The following is a 17,452-nucleotide window of genomic DNA, read 5'->3' on the forward strand; positions in this document are numbered from 1 at the left end:
CACTGGAGTTCTAAAAATATACAATGCCTTCATTAAAGTTAGTTATTGCGAAACTAGTTCCATAACTTTGAATGTGCTTTTACGCAACATGACAGGATTTTTAAAATTTACAGCCATTCTTACTGGATTTTCATAATCTATTTGATAGAGCATACATAATCACACTAAGCTTTATTCTGAATTGAAATGAGTAATACACAGACAAGCCTGTACAAAACACTTATAACATTTACAAAGATTGCTTAAATATTTAAATACAGGCATTTATAAGTACTTTCCTTTGTCTTTGGAACGTCATCTGCACAGCTAATGGAAGTATTTGTTCCATTTGTCTCCTTTGTAGCAGCCTCAGTACTCTCCTTACAGTCCTGCAATATATCTGTTTTACCAGAATATTGGAATTATTCCTTACTAAAAGGCTGACAGGAAGAGCAGTGGCTATGGAATACACAATTGTACCCACCAAATCAACCTGTATCTTCTGGAAAACTACTTACGAGGGCTTGTGTATTTATCATTGCAAGCTCCTCGTCAGCAACAAAATTATTTTCAAGAGGAGAACCAGTCTCACTAGACCCTCTCAGGGCAGATTTTTTATTATAACATGCTGTTCTTTTCAGTGACTTTTCAAGTTGAGTGCCGGAACTTCGGGGGGGCTGAAATGCCCTTTTCAGAAATGGAGAAATAAATATACAGTTGGTCTTCACTGGTGGTGGGGAAGGTACTCGACTAAGCAGGTCCATTGCTCTTCTTTTCTTACAGTTCTTAGGGGTTTCTTGTAATTCCACTGTTGTTTTTGCTGACCCTAGAGATACCGGTGGCTTTGAATCTAGCTTCCCAAGTGACAAAGGACTCTGATGCCATAGTCCACTGCTAGGAGTTGCAATCTAATTAAAAGGGGGGGGGGGAGAGAAAACTAAGCTTAAATTCTGTCAATGACTACTGCCATTCAAAGACATCTGAACTAATCATTACTCCACCACCATCCTTGAGCTATTTATACTTACTTGAGATGGCTAAATATGCTGTCTGATATTTAAGTTGATTATACTGGTAAATATAATCATCATACTAGATTAATAAAAACTTACGGAATGTTTATTTCCTGCATCAGATTTCTGAGAAATGGGATCCAAGCCACATTCTTGGGGCAAGTTAAATGTTTGTGGGTCATCTGTTTGTAGCAAATTCATCAGTTTGCATTGTGCATCTTTGCCAAAGCAGCTGGTATTCTGCAGGACAAAAATATATAGTTTTTACTTTTTAAAAAACCCTTTGCTATTGATTTTTAACATAATGAATATGGTATGCTGTAGATACTCAGGACTGCAATACCTCAAGAACCACCTCTCCCCATATAAACTGACACAGACCCTGAGATCATAATGCAAGGACTTCATGTGCTTCTTCCACAAGAGGTCCAGAAGCTGGCAACATGAGAACAGGCCTTTTCTGCAGTGGCTTCACATCTGTGGAATGCTCTCCCTAGGCCCGATTTGTGTGGCTCCTTCATTATACATCTTTGGGCCTCAGGCAAAAACACGTCTCTTCAACTAGAGCTTTGGCTGATCAACATACTATGTGCTTTCACATGTGTTTTGGGGGGTGTTTCTGGTTTTGTTCTCATTTTTATGTTATGAACTGCCCTTGAGATCTTCAGATGAAGGGCAATACACAAAATGAAGGAAAGAATGAATGACATATGTATAGTTACAGGCAATGCCTATGTCCAGTGCCAAAAATACTGGCATTCACATTTTGTTGTTTATATAAGCAGCAGATTGGACTGGAGACTAATTCATACAGACCTCTTCTTCATGTACAGAATGAACACATGACTAGTGTATGAACAGGTTTTGCATCTTTGGCCTGCAGCTTCGTGCATTTCACTACATGGGTGTTTTGGGAAAGCTGGACATCTTGTATGGACAAAAACCCTTACCAAAAAATATATGTTTTGGCGACTACTGCTACTACTGCCCTATAAATAGTGTAATGCCTTTTATGAAGTTGATAGCTTATTTGGAAGGTGCAGCTGGCATCCTACTTCTGGACAGAGGCTTGTGGTCAGGAACACATTACAACTGTTCCAAGCTATTACCTGAGTTTCTATAGCAAATGTCCTTTAATTAGGGCAACTAGAGAAACAGCTTTCACAAAACATTGAATTGTCTTCCACTGGAGACTAGACAGATCAAAACAAAACATTAAATGCTAATTTAGTATGTCTTTTGTTGCAACCAGCCTTTACCATTTGATATTCCATGTGTATAAGGTAACATAATTTCCCTGCCCCATACCTTCAGTGCATTGGATAGGTGAGATCAACATACCTCTACAGTATTTCTCAGTTCATTAAAAAATCCTTGGAGATGACTTTCTTTTGGATTTGAGGAGAATGCAGAAAGGTCTCCAGCAAATAATGTCGGGATGTCTGATCTAAATTCAGGTCGGCACTGAAGGTTGATTGCCGAGATCAACGTAGAAGGAATAATTATGTCATCAATAGCCAGCTGCTTAAGATCTGTATAGATCTGGACTGCTATGAAATGATTATTCTCATCTGACAGATATACCAGTGTAGAGAAACCTATGTTAGAAATGAAACAAAAAAAAATGACTTCACTTTTAAAATAAAAAATAGTAACCTTTAAAAAAGTTTACATTTTAACCCTAACAAAACCCAAAAGGTAATTCTGGGGAACTTGAATATAATAGCTTATATACTTTGAGCATTGTATTGGGAAAAGCCTGTAGCCTACTAGAATGAATGCATTAAGCAAGGTGTATCTGACCAGCAGCGTTTCAAGACACAGTACAAGAATCAGGTGAGCTAATTAAAATGCATTAAATAATTGGAAATTTAAAAACCGATTTAAAGCAATTTCTCCTAATGTAGTTCACAGAGGATTGCACAAAGTCTTCCCATTTGTGCAAGAACTTCTACTTGTGCAATGGAACTTCTTCTCCATCATCTCTCCTTGTGTGTCCCTGTGCCCCCCAAATCTGCTCCAGAGCGTTGGGGAAAAGCGGAAGTCCTTGTGCAAACAGAACAGCCCTAATTCCTGAACATACTAACTGGTTCTTTTAACTTTCAAAACATTGTTTCCAACTAAACAGAACTTTTCAAACTGCTTAGGAACATAATCAAAAGCCATTTGTTGTTCAACTTACAAGTCTTTTATGCTACAGAATTAGATCCACATTGACCCAAGCAACTCAGTACAGAAATAACTGTCGGATTCTTAAGCCTTATCAGAGGTAACTGGCCACTCTCCAGGCACTCGGCTTAAGCTCCTTGTTGACCTCCCCGTCTGTGTCTCCCGGCAGGATCAGGCTAGGTCACTATCGGCGATCCTCCTCAAGCGTGAGAAGAACACACCACTCTTCCCTCCTCCCTGCCTCCCCCAGGGAGGGGAAAGATACAGACAGAAATGTATTTACATGTCTTTATTTCTGTCCTTGCAGCAGTACAGAGAAACGCGTCTGCACTCTCCAGACTTCAACAGTAGAGAGATTAACTCCACCCCTGTACTTCCAGTACAGGTCAGATGACACTCTGAGCTAACATCCGGTGCTCAGTACAGTGAATAGACTGCCCCTTTTTTCCAATGGTACAGTCCCAAACATCAACATCCTGTTTTGCATTCCAGCCACCTGCAGCTTGCTCTCGCATTGCTGCTTTTCCGTAACATGTTTGCCTTTCTCTGCTCATAAAGGTAAAGGGACCCCTGACCATTAGGTCCAGTCGTGACAGACTCTGGGGTTGCGGCACTCATCTCGCTTTATTGGCCGAGGGAGCCGGCATACAGCTTCCGGGTCATGTGGCCAGCATGACCAAGCCGCTTCTGGTGAACCAGAGGAGCGCATGGAAACGCCGTTTGCAAGGAGGTTAATTGAGATGATAAGTACCTAGAGTTTCCAGAAATTTCTCATAGTTGCTGGGCAGAGCAATGTTTACAGATTATAATTTAAAAAATAAAAGCATAGTCATACATTTTCAGAATTTGAGAACCGAAAGAATAGCAGATTTCAAATAGTAACAGGCATAAAAATGAAAGTACAAGATCATCCAAGTGGGGTCACTAAATTATCCTGATGAAAAACAGGTTGCTGCTTTCTGGATCTTTGTATGTGTGTTGTCTTGCCAATGCTTGGGTCTGATAGGAACTCCAGAATACAGAACCTATTGTATTGTATGTAATGCCTGACCTGAAAAGCCAGATATTTTTCTCTGGTTTCGGTTCATGATTTCATTTTGAGATTAGATGTTTTGGCTTTAACAAGTCATTTAGGTATGCTTATAACAGGATTCTTAAAACCATACTATAATTGAAATGTAAAACAGTAAATCTGATTTCAGTAAAATTCCAATTTTAAAAATTCTTTACAAACCCTAATAAGGATTCAGACTGGTAACTTAAATAGGATTCTTTTTAACTCATTATAAATCAGTGCACTAGTCTTAATATACCTGTTCCTTTTCTTAGAGAAACTATATATCCCACCAAATCCACTTCCGAACAGGTAGGATGGAAAGATGGTTCCAACAGCTTGCTGAATCTCAGGCACTCTCTTGGCCTGTAAACTTGTGACAGGGTTTCTTGAGACACCTAAAGAATTTTGAACAATGACATTATTCTTCATTTATTATAAATGTTGCTTAAATTTTTAGGTTAATTCACAATGACAGGCCATAATACTTACTGGCAACTGCAGATACTGAGTTTTCTTGGTAGCTGTTAACTGTATATTGGCAGTCTCCAACTTCCCTTTGGATTGGGATGCAGATAATTGGAAGACTCTATACCGACCTCCTTCCCTTAGGAGGGTAAAAATGTCTGATGATGGGCGCCAGATATTCAATACTACTTCTAAAGATGTAAAATTAAACAATATGTTACCCTTCAGCAAGATGGACCACCCAAAGAAGACATGCAGGACCCATGCTGGGTCTTAGTAATCACAACATCCTTTTCTAAATGCTCACAGACCGACTGTTGAATTATCTGTTCTAGGACCTTCACTGGTATTGATGTCAAGCTCACTGGTCAGTAGCTACCTGGATCTTCCTTTCCCCCCTTTTTGAAGATGGGGACAACATTTGCCCGCCTCCAGTCTGTAGGGACCTCACCTGTTCTCCAAGAATTCTCAAAGAAAATAGACAAAGGCTCTGAAGTTACATCCACAAACTCCCTTAGTACCCTTGAATGCAGCTAATCAGGCCCTGGAGACTTGAATTCATTTAAAGTAGCTAGGTGTTCCCTTTCTACCTCTTTTCCTATCTTGGGCTGCAGCTCCCTCCTTACATCGTTTAATCTGTTATCAACAGGTTGGGCATCACTTTCCTTTTGGGTGAAGCAGAGGCAAAGTAGGTGTTGAGTAGTTCCGCCTTTTTCTCTGTCACCCAATAGCATTTCTCTGTGTTCCCCATGCAGAGGACCTACCACTTGCTTGTTCTTCCTCTTACTTTGGACATAGCTGAAGAAATTTCTAACCTCTCTTGCAAGCCTGAGCTCATTCTGACTTTCCCCCTGCAACTGTTGGCTACTTGGGTATACTCCTCCTTTGTGAGTTCCCCTTTCTTCCATTTCTTATACATGCCCTTCTTAACTCTCAACTAATCTGGAAGCTGCTTATGCAGCCACACTGGTTTCCTTAGATGCCTTTTCAGAATTTTTCTTTTTTCTTTCTTGTTGATATTGTCTGCATTTGGGCCTTCAAAATTTCTCCTATCAGAAACTCCCATCCTTCTTGGACTCACTTCTCATTGAGTATTTCTGACCATGGGATCACTCCCAGGAGCTCCTTCAGCTTTTTGAAATTGGCCTTTCAATTTCAAAGTCCGGAGTGCGTGTCCAACTACACTCAGTTTTCCCTTGCCCCTGTATCCTGAAACCCAGGAGAACATGATCACTTCCTCCCAAGTTTCTGAGCACTTCCACTTCATCAATCAGTTTCCTCCCTATTGGTGAGGACTTGGTCCAAACCTTGTTGGTTCTTCCACCTTCTGGAAAATGAAATTGTCAGCAATGCAATGGAGGAATTTGTCAGAACTTACACTCGTGGCAGAGTTTGAGTCTCAACCGATATCGGGGAAGTTGAAGTCCCCTATGATTACTATTTCTCTCCTTTTTGAATGTTTGGTAATTGGCTCTAGTAAGGCATCATCCAAGTCTTCATAAAGTGAATTCAGATAATCATGCAGTGTGAATAATCTAATGTTTAAATCACGAGGATCTCTGGCCTTACTAACCTTTTCCTCTTTCTTCTTTTCTGTAATCCACAATTCGTAGCTTGAGTACGGCGGTTACATCCCTTCTGCAGGAACTGTTTTCCTCCTCAGCAGAATCCACCGCCTTCCTGAATTCGGCTTCTATCTGTGCTTGCTTTTTATCATTTACCATCTGTCTGTGACTGTTCAAGGCCTTTAACTGCTCCTCACTGAAATAACTCTAAAATCACAACAATAATATGACTTTGTCCATTAGCAAATACAGGCAGGGGAGTGTGTGTGTGTGTGTGTGTGTGTGTGTGTTTTGTAAGCATTGGTTCTATAAAGACATGTTGAGTTTGTAAAACCAAAAGGTTTTCTTTTTTAGTCTTACCAGAACATCAAAACTCTCAAACAATTATTGTTATTATATCACTGCAATGTATTATATTTTATTGTTATTATTATACTGAAACGTATTTACAAATATGAAAATGAAGTTTCCATCACAGCCACTGAATTGCGACAAACTGCCCCTCACATTTAAAAGAAGCAGCACAAGTGATACTTGACCTTTTATCTTTCTGGTGTAATATCACAAGAGCAGTCAGTACTTCCCAACAAGTAGAACTACACACACTACAAACCCACAGTTTGTTCTGTAAACTGGCTCTTATTTTCTTACTTTATACAGTAGTTCAGTCAAAATAATACCTTCATTTTATCTTACAAAGTATTCTGTAAGCATCTCAAGTTTCATTTCAGATTCTGCTCAGCTCCCTGCTCACACTCCTGTCGTTCCATCGTGCAGTCAAACTCCAGAACAGCATATGGGCAGAGGTGTAATCTAAGCACTAACATTCATATCTATGCTATCTATACCCTATTTTCAAATACCCATTTCCACATGCACCCCAAATTATTCTGCATTCAAGTTTACATTTACATAAACTGATCAGCTCTGGAACTCAGTCATAATTTAACGTGAAGAACTTCGTAAGTTGATACAAGAGTAGAAATAATGTTAAGTTATTTGAAACATTCTTACTTCCAGGTAAGCTGGATCAGCAGCGTTAAGAATTGCCTCGTAAAGTTCTGCCCCATCTTGCAGAGAGCGAATCTGTTGCCTGGTTAATGTGCGGGATCGCAGTACTCTTTTGCCGCCATCTAGTTTTTAAAAAGTTTGCATGAGTTTATAACAACCAGAAAACAATTATAAAGAATAATACTAAAGACTCCATTAAAGGTACCAAGAATGACTGGCATTTTATTTTGAAATGATCAATTACCACTCTGAATATTTAGCCCAGGTAAGCCTAAAAGTTTCGGAATGTGTTTAGTCTGAGTGACAAGCTTCCAACATGAAGACGTCCCTGGTAAAAGGATGAAACCATTAATAAAAGCAGTCTGGTGAACCATTGCAATCATGGTGGGACACAGAAGCGGTGACAACAGTCTGTAAGGTAGGTTGAACCTAAGCATATTTATAGTTCAAATGCTACTTTTGAATTGTTTCCAGAGAATAAAAAGTAGCACCAATTTTATTTTATTTTTTATTGATGTCTTGCCTACCTTACTTGTAAGAGACCCATATTTGTTAAGAACCAGATCATGAGAGCTCTATGATCTGATCTGCTATCTTTCAAAATTTTTGACTGAAGCAGCAGTGCAAGGGGCAGTGGGTGCTTAGGACCATTTCCCCTGCTCTTTGCTGGATCTAAAAAATTCCACAAAGCTGGTATTAGCACAACCGCAGCAATAACATAAAATAATGCTGTAGACAGATGTCCGTTTTTTCCCCTGCTTCATGGCTAGCAGGTGGGGAGGGAACAACTTCAATCCAGAAAATGCATAGTGAGAGGAACTTCTGAGCCTGGCCCATTCCTGCTGTTCTTCTCAATTTGCCCCTCCTCTAACCTACAGTGCCCCTTGCCCTTGGTTGTGCTCATTTACTTATTCCCTCCACTTTTTGTCCCCAACTGCCTTGTGGCATGTAATTTTTGAAACACATCTCTACCAGGATGCTGAAAATCACATTTTGTACCAGTTTCTGATCTTCGATGGCAGCTATCATGTGGGACACAGACAGACCACCACTGAACTTCAGCAGTAATACTTTTGTGGCCATAGATTAAAGCATTTCTGAATCTAATCAATTTTCTGTATGGAACTGTTGGTACATCATCAAGCCCTTTATGTTGAAACCCTGCTTCTATGTGCACTTTTGGACTGGGTTCAAGATGCAGAATATTATTGTATGAATTAAAATCTGTTTAGAAACCCAAGCTGAGGCAACATTTAGCATTCAAATAACAATTAAACAGCTAACGTTTTTATTTTACCTTCATTCTTTTCAAATTCAGCTTGTATTTTTGCAAGCAATGCTTCCAGGGCTTTTTGTCGATTCTCAGCATGCTTTGCAGCTTCTCTTTCTTCAGCTCGACAGTTACGAAACACATAGGAACCTGCTGTTTTTTCCATCCACTGCAATAAATATTCATTGAAAATGAATATTAGTTACTTAGTTTTAGATTTTATCTACTTAAGTCTTAAGATCTGGTTTAAAGTAATAGTTGAAAGTGCTTGAAAGTTATTGCAAGCTACAGTACTTTACCTGTATGGGATAAAGTCTTTGAACAATGACATCAATGCAACCAACAGTCCCACCATCAATAAGGAGTGATGACAAAGACAAAGAGAATGGCCGGGGATCCCGATGGTATCCTAATTTGGCATACCATTGCGCGCGTCGAGTGCTGTTAGCTGAAATCTAAAACAAAATATCACATATCAACAAATATGGTTGCTATAACACAGCGTATATAAGGTACTACCATTTGCCACACACTTGTGGACCTGAAGTTAGTTTTGGCTGAACCGATCAATAAAAATACAGATCAAATGATTCATAGCCTGCAACACTGGTTCTCAAATGCTGTTTGTGACAGTTTAGCAGGTGATCCATGATAAAAAGTTCAGTAATGGCAAACTTTATAAAACAACTTTGAGAGAGGCAATTATAGTTCAAGCTATTTGCTTCAGAAACAAATAACAGCTTACAGGTAATAAATACCTTCTCTGTTGGTTCCAGTTCCATCTCTCTAACTTTTTGGACTTGTTTTTCAGATTTTAGGTGTTGGAGCTGGCCCCATCTTTTTTTTAAAAAAGAGTACCCCAAATACCTATTTTACCTTCAGCATAAGAGATTCTGGCGCTTCCAGTGGAGTGCTTGCCTCCTGAGAACCCACAAGTTCTGCTCCATGTACAACAATCTTTTGGCCCACAGTCAGCCTCTTCCTACACAACAGTGATTGGAGGGGAGGGTCCAAGACAGCCTTGATTCCATACCAGCCATCTGTAACTTCAACCACTGCTATGTCTTTTTTGCTGTCCTCAGCAGTGCTTTTATCACCACGGATCTGAGACATATTTGTGTTCAATGATATTATTTTAGAGATGCACAGTATGAGAGTTTTAGCAGCAACATCATCTCTTTCCATTATCCTTTTGATGGCTGAGCGATGACTTTGGTCAACTTCCACGTCATACCTTCCGAAAGAAAAAGAAAATACAATTGGTCTGTGAGCATTTAGGGAAGTATCGTGATAACTAAGACCCAGCATGTGTTTCTCAAAAACGAGTCATGCCAGACAAATCTCCTTTCTTTTTTTGACAAGAGTTACAAACTTGGTGGATCAGGGGAATACTGTGGACATAGTGTATCTTGATTTGACAAAGCCCTCCATTATATTCTTGTGGAGAAGCTGGTAAAATGTGGACTGGACAAGATTACTGTTAGGTGGATTTGTAGCTGGTTGACTGACCAAACCCAAAGAGTACTCTCTAACAGTTTCTCATCAACCTGGGATAAAGTTACAAGTAGGGTACCACAAGGTTCTGTCCTGGGCCCGTTGCTGTTCTTTATAAACTAGGATGAAAGTATTATTGAGGGGATGCTCCTCAAATTTGCAGTGACTCCAAACTGGGAGGGGTAGCCTCTGAAGACAGAATCAGGATTCAACATGCCCTTAACAGATTGGAGAACTGAGCCCAAACTAACAAAATGAATTTCAAAAGGGACAAATGTAAAGCTCTACACTTTGGCAGGAAGAACCAGCTGCACAAATATAAAATGGGGGACAGACGGCTTACCGCATTCTAAATCTTAATCTATACTATACCTGTACTTCAGCTGAAGTAGGAGTCGTTCCGGAGTCAAACATTTATTGGCAAATTCCTGTGGAAATGCAACTTCCATAGCTGCTAGTTTCCACACAATCCACTTATAATGATTGTAGACCCAAGCTTTTGAAATTAGCTTAGGATCCACACCAGGTGTATCACACAAAGCCCTGTGGGAAATTATCAGAAAATTCATCAAGTTAAGAGATTTCAAGTCGTAAGAATAGTATCTCAAAGTAGCAACTACCATAACAACTCAAGCTTTTAAATGACTGTTTTGAGGTGACCCATTACAAATAATAGCAAAATAGCAAAGTAACACTCTAATTTAATCGGCTACAAACAAGCCACAATTAAACATATTTATATCCCTTCATTTCAATGGGAAAGTGTATGCTTGACTAGACTCAAAAGTGCACAATTGTAATCGGATCAGCTTTCCTATTTAAGATTTGGATCGGAAAAATATTTACTTATGAAGACAGCAACAAAAAATTATAACATTCCTGCTGGATATGCTTTGTGATTAACACACACTGGTAATTAACATTTTAAAGAAACGGTAGCTTGCAGAAATAACATTGCTTTTATTATTAATTAAACAGAACTGCTTTTTCAAGTGAGGCTGAGAATAAGGAGCATTTGCTAGGAGATTAAATAAACATTTTCAAAAGGCATATTGTTAAAATGTACTCAAAACTAGTTTGCATAGGTTTTGACACATTCTATTATTTAAATTCCTAAATATCAGCACTGTCAAAATTCTATCAATTATAGTTTTCTACAGAGGACAGCAGAGTACCCAGGTGTTTAATTACTAATGAATTACGCAAAAACAGCGTCTTTAAATTTCCTTTTTCATCTCAATATATAAAAAGTTATGTACTTCAACACTAAGACATTATTTGAGGTTCATAATAATGCACTTAATATTTAAACATGCAAAACCTCAACAGGATGAGGTTTTAGGCGAGATTCCTGTATTGCAGGAGGTTGGACTAGATGATCCTTGGGTCCCTCCAAACTCTAATATTCTATGATACCTGTAGAATTCTTCTTTTCCTGCCTTTCCCTCATCATTTGGAATAAGATATCCACCATCCGCCAGTTGTATTCCATGTTCTTCTAGAAAATAATCTCTACTGAAAAAATCCTGGATGATAAATTGAAAATCTTCTGCATTTCTGCTGCTTATTTTTAGGCACTGCTTGGAAATGCCAAATGCATACAACTGCAATGGTAAGAGACAAGTTGAATATTTTAGTGCTATTAAATATGCCCATTACTTACACATCAATATACGTTTCTTAGAAATTTCTGTATTTCTTAAAGTGAAAATTCAAGATGAAGTCTAGAATAAATAAGACATGGGTTCTTCATGGAAAGGGCTCAGTTACTCTGTCTTAGCAGGTCAATTTAAAGTCCCGTGAAAGTCCAGGGAGAAAGGCAATATACAATATAATCAGGTCTCAAACTACAATACAGGTAGGTAGCCGTGTTGGTCTGCAGTAGTTGAAACAAAATAAAATAAATAAAATAAAGAAATAAAATAAAATAATTCCTTCCAGTAGCACCTAAGAGACCAACTAAGTTAGTTATTGGTGTGAGCTTTCGTGAGAGTATCTGAAGAAGTGTGCATGCACATGAAAGCTCATACCAATAACTAACTTAGTTGGTCTCTAAGGTGCTACTGTACTGGAAGGAATTTTTTTATTTTTATTTTATTTTGTTCAAATTACAATGGGCATTTATATTAAATTCAACACCTTCATTTGGACCAAAAAAGAATTTAACTTAAGAAATAGAGCATAGATATAATTGCACATTGAGTAAATTAAACTTCTTGCAGGATCAGGATCTCTTGTAAGGATTTAAGTTATTGAAGTCAGGCAGCAGAGACTAAATATACGTGGTCAAGCTCTATCTGGCATTCTAGACCAAATCATGTTGACGGAACAGGTTCATGATTGGAAAACAGCCTTGTTCAGACCTAATGATAACTATGGTTGCATTATGGAAGGTAACCAACCTTGTGTCCTCCAGATGTTGGACAATAATTACCAACATCCTTGACCACTGAGCATGCTGGCTGGGGCTGATGGGTGTTGGGACTCCAACAACCTCTGGAGGGCACCAAGTTGGCTACCACTCCCTTATGGGAATGAGTCACAGTGGACCTTGGGCTTAGACACTTCGTCTTCCAGCATGGCTAGGAAGAGATTTTGCTTTCGTTTTACACTATTTTCAATTATTTGTTATGTCTGAGTGCTTACAAACTATGGTCAGTTGAAACAAGTAAATTCATGAAGCTGGCTTGTTTCAACTAACCAGAGTTAAAATGGACTGCAGTTTAAGGTTTGGATAAGAAGCAAAACTGGAAGCAAACCCATTGTTTATCATTAGGTCCAAACCAGGCCAGCATGTCATCATAATGAGATAGGATAATCCAACCAGGCAATAAAGTGCAGGTACCTGATCGCTGGTGAAAGAACCAGGCAATTTCTCTCCCACTGCTGCTTTCAGAGGAACTCTGCAAGGAGCAGATATTTTCACAAGGTACAGGCTGCCTGGTTGTGGACAAATTCTCTGGCTTTGTTTCTTCATAATTCTGATTTCTTGTAGGTTTCTTGCATATTGAAGATTTGCTGTTATTTTTGTTAAATCTGTTAAAGAAACATATTGATCAAGTCCTAAAGAACGTATTTCAATTTAAAATAGAAATTCCAAACATACACAGGAGGATAGTATTGTATTTTTAGATATTTCCATGTATAAATGTTAATCCAAAGCGTATCTTTAAAAGTTTTAAAGAAAAAATTATTAAACAATATCTAAGAATTAATTACTGATAGACCATCACACATGTCTTTATTTTTGCATTAAAGCAGGGATGAGGAATTTGACCCCTCGAGATATTATCGTACAACTCCCTTATTACTGGCTATTAGCCAAGCTGGCTAGGGCTGAAGGGAGTTGGAGTCCATCTACATCTTAAATGCCACAGGTTCCCCATTCCTGCACTGGAGCCACCAAATTTAATGTTGCTGTTATTAAAGACAGATTTTTAAGACTGAAGTTTAATGACAAAATCTTCAACTGTATTCCATAACAGCATATTATTAAAAATCACATTGCAAGCTGACAAGTTGATACAAATATCAACTCCCCCCCCTTGGCCTCCATTTCCATGGAGATGATCAGGTTTTAGTAATAGCTCTTTCAGCAAAAGATGAACTAGATACTGTCCCTCTCTAAAAATATTAGTTGAGGGGACGGAAAGGAGTACTTCACACTCATCTCCAAAGATCTCAGCAATTTAGCCTGCATCTGTGCAGATCCAACATGTGAAACGTCACAGAGAAGGTAACCTTATCAGAAACCATTTGTGAATAAATTATCATAGTAATTAAACAAATGTTCACAAATACATGTGTACACACCTAAACATACCTGAATTTGTATCTCTGGATTCTGAATTCGGAGCCGATATTTGCATGGAATTATTATCTTCAAAGATATTGCCTTCTGTTTCAGTAGTGCTCTGGTTAACTTTTGTAAGATGAAGCTCTTCCATTCTATTAATATTTTTGTTGTCCATTAAGACGGATTCTTTGCTGTTACCTAGTTTATCCTCAGAAGCATTTGCTTTTGTTTTAAAAGGTGGTGCAAAGATTTTGGCAGGTTTCTTTGCTGTATTTTCTGCTTTCTTCCTTTCCTCAGTTAAGGTCTTACTAGAATAAGTAAAAAAATAATATTGGGATATTTTAAGACTGCTTGGAAATACGTTGCTGAGACCTTTCAGATTTTAATACTTTAACATTTTGGTCTTGAATTGATCCAGAACCTCTTGCCATTCTCTGTAGAACTGAAGAAATTTTGTACTAACAAACACTAGCAAAAGTGAATCATTCCCCCCCCCCAAAAAAATGCTGTTTGACATGACAGCTACAAGATAAGCACAGTTGGCTACTACCAGTACTGCACACCAATTTCATTTTGGTAGATGATTTAATTACATTAATAACCTGGAAAGGTGGACTTACTGTGATCTGTTCTCTGGTCAGCCAAGCCTATATGTAAAGCAGCCAGCCAGAAGGGACAGGGAACACACTGAATTCCAGACTTGTTGATAACCAAAAACTGAAGATCAACACGAAGAGCCATGGAATAATTAACTTCAAAATTCTTTTTAAAATTACAAGGTAGAATAAAGGGGAAAAGTAACCTCAAAGTGGGAAAGGTAGGTCAGTTTCATGAGACTGCTTGGGTGACTCCACAAACACAATCCACAGAAGTCCCACACTCCAGCAGCCAGGTTTGACTTAAGGACAGGGCTGTATGTTCCATCATTCCCATTCAGTGAAGGAGTGGAACGTACAAGCAAATGATATGACATAGCAGTGTGCCCCTCCAAGAAAGGAAGGAAAATTATAGAGCCTGCTAGGCAACCCTCCTCCTGAATGCCGTGTCTGGAAATCAAACCAAGGTTCAAGTAAGGATTCTGAGGTTTCTCCTCATACCTGCCTGGTGTACTATTGGATAGTTGGTTTTTAAACTTAGATGATATTCAGAAATAGTTACAGATAAACCATAAGGAACCTGTGTCTGGAGAAAAGAAGTCCCGCTATGTACACAGTTAAAGAGGTAATCTGATTTTTTAAAAATCTATCTTCCTTACCTTAAAGGGCCACAGACCACTGGCTTTAAAGGAATATTGTAGGTGAACTTTTTTCTGTCGTTCACTATACCTGAAGAAAAATGAAGCTGTATCTCAAAGATACATTACATAATTTGTAAAAGAATAATGTAGAATTCTACATTCATTATCATGATAATACACCTACAAAATCATGTTCATGTATTTGCTATAATGAATTTTTCGTGAAATTTCCCCCGAGGTATTTTAGATTTCTATATTTGTATGAACTGGTGAAAAATAAAATTTATTGAAATAGAAACTAACAGATATCGTTTTCGCATCCATATTAAAAATACTGGGGGAAATAGCGTTGTTACTGGAACTCTATTCATTTCTCAAAAGTACTGTAAGAGTTAAATGCAAAGGCAGGAAGAGTCCCTGCACTTTTAATCATTGTGTAGAATAAGAAATTTCATCCATATGAAAACTGCACTTGCCAGGTCTACACAGTTCTCTCTGCAGAAAAAAGTGTCAATCAATATTTATTTTACTGCATCAAGGGCACACAATGGTATTGTTTTAAATTCACCTACCTGTAATAAGCTGCAGGGGCAAATATGCAGCAGTAATCTGGTAAACTTCAATGATAAACTGCTTTATAATAGCTGAATTTATCAGTATGAAGCATCCGGAATAATTGAAATGTGGATTATAAATCTTAAGCAGCATTTGTATACCATATACACACAATAAGGCATGTAATTTCATGAGAATGAGGTCAATATGCAAAATAGGATTCTTACATTGACCTTGAGAAAATTTAATTATATGTTGAAATGTTTGAATTATAGAAGGCAAAGGAAAACTACAAATACAATACTTCTGATTAACTGAAGAAATCATGAAATATAAAGATTACCCTCCGGATAACTTTTTGAAGGTTTCAAAGATGCTTTGCTGCGTTCTTCTGACCGCTCAAACTCAGGTAGCAATTTTCTTTTAATAGGAGGTTCCCCTGAAAAGCAAATGTCATAGAGCATTTTTAAATATTTTAAAGGACCTAGCCCTTACTGATTCTGACTACATCACTGCAGTACCTTCCTCAGAAAATTTGTCAAGTATAATTCAAACTCTCAAGCAATGCCTCTTGAATATTTTAGCAAATGAAAACTTTTGTAAGTCCCTTGGTTACTCTGATCTGAAAAATGATCCCAGTGGTATTGGCAGTCATTGCCAAAAATATCATTCAATTGGTACATTTTCATGATTTTAGTGAATATGCTAGCCCTGGATTACTGGGATCTAAACTCCATGCTGGTATTTTGATGCATATGTAAAACCTACGGTAATCTTCAAAATATTTTTGAAGAGGTATGCAATGACTACTAATAACTTTTTCAAAATCATGGACATAAAAGTTTTATTTTACACAATTTGTATAGGGCTTACTTGTATAAGGGGACGCGGGTGGCGCTGTGGGTTAAATTATAGAGCCTAGGACTTGCCAATCAGAAGGTCGGCGGTTCAAATCCCCGCAACGGGGTGAGCTCGGTCCCTGCTCCTGCCAACCTAGAAGTTCGAAAGCACATCAAAGTGCAAGTAGATCAATAGGTCTACTCCGGCGGGCAGGTAAACGGCGTTTCCGTGTGCTGCTGTGGTTCGCTAGAAGCGGCTTAGTCATGCTGGCCACATGACCCGGAAGCTGTATGCCAGCTCCCTTGGCCAAGAAAGAGAGATGAGCGCTGCAACCCCAGAGTCGGTCACGACGGGACCTAATGGTCAGGGGTCCTTTTACCTTTACTAGTATAATCTTAATAAAAAAATTCCTTCCAGTAGCACCTTAAAGACCAACTAAGTTAGTTCTTGGTATGAGCTTTCGTGTGCATGCACACGAAAGCTCATACCAAGAACTAACTTAGTTGGTCTTTAAGGTGCTACTGGAAGGATTTTTTTTATTTTGACTATGGCAGACCAACACGGCTACCTATCTGTAACTAGTATAATCTTGTAAGTTTGCATAAGAAATGTTAGACTGTTTCACATTAAACCTCAAAGGAACAAAAAATTTACAAAGACTGCAGTCCTGATAGGCATGCAAATCACTTTCCCAATCCCCCATTTCCCTTGCAAATCTTGTGTTGGGTTTGGGAAGCATTTGTAGATGAGAATCAGGGAGTAGCATGGGGTTGTTCAGCACTTCTCTTTGTAACTTCTCTGCAAATGCCTTTCCTCGAAGCTTTTTCTCTTAACAGCTAGAATCTAAAACTGGTAGTGATTCTACCTAACAAGCAAATGAGGGTGGGAGAATTTGGAGAAAATAATCACTTAAGTATGTGATTGGTTATGCACCCCTTTCTCCCATTAATCCTGGCTGACAAGTACCTTGACCCTATATTCTAACTGGGTGCACTTTAACC

At 38.5% G+C, this 17,452-nt stretch overlaps 1 protein-coding gene across 3 annotated transcripts in view; it reads right to left on the reverse strand.

The window, feature by feature from the left end:
- Positions 1 to 156: 156 nt before the first annotated feature.
- The window catches only part of BRCA2 (BRCA2 DNA repair associated), a 30,953-nt gene continuing 13,657 nt past the window's right edge, over positions 157 to 17,452 (reverse strand). For all 3 annotated transcript variants that reach the window (XM_083498839.1, XM_083498840.1, XM_083498841.1), the window contains exons 10-25: positions 15,955 to 16,050; positions 15,075 to 15,144; positions 13,847 to 14,127; positions 12,869 to 13,059; positions 11,440 to 11,627; positions 10,396 to 10,566; positions 9,406 to 9,763; positions 8,829 to 8,984; positions 8,557 to 8,698; positions 7,263 to 7,381; positions 6,257 to 6,455; positions 4,708 to 4,874; positions 4,475 to 4,613; positions 2,334 to 2,590; positions 1,092 to 1,232; positions 157 to 887 (exon numbers count right to left, since the gene is read on the reverse strand). In XM_083498839.1, coding sequence (XP_083354965.1) covers positions 468 to 887; positions 1,092 to 1,232; positions 2,334 to 2,590; positions 4,475 to 4,613; positions 4,708 to 4,874; positions 6,257 to 6,455; positions 7,263 to 7,381; positions 8,557 to 8,698; positions 8,829 to 8,984; positions 9,406 to 9,763; positions 10,396 to 10,566; positions 11,440 to 11,627; positions 12,869 to 13,059; positions 13,847 to 14,127; positions 15,075 to 15,144; positions 15,955 to 16,050 — 3,095 coding nt within the window. In that variant the 3' untranslated portion in view covers positions 157 to 467. The remainder of the gene's footprint in view (positions 888 to 1,091; positions 1,233 to 2,333; positions 2,591 to 4,474; positions 4,614 to 4,707; positions 4,875 to 6,256; positions 6,456 to 7,262; positions 7,382 to 8,556; positions 8,699 to 8,828; positions 8,985 to 9,405; positions 9,764 to 10,395; positions 10,567 to 11,439; positions 11,628 to 12,868; positions 13,060 to 13,846; positions 14,128 to 15,074; positions 15,145 to 15,954; positions 16,051 to 17,452) is intronic.

The sequence above is a fragment of the Podarcis liolepis genome, assembly GCF_965112155.1.
Source record: "Podarcis liolepis genome assembly, chromosome: 4".
Lineage (NCBI taxonomy): Eukaryota > Metazoa > Chordata > Lepidosauria > Squamata > Lacertidae > Podarcis > Podarcis liolepis.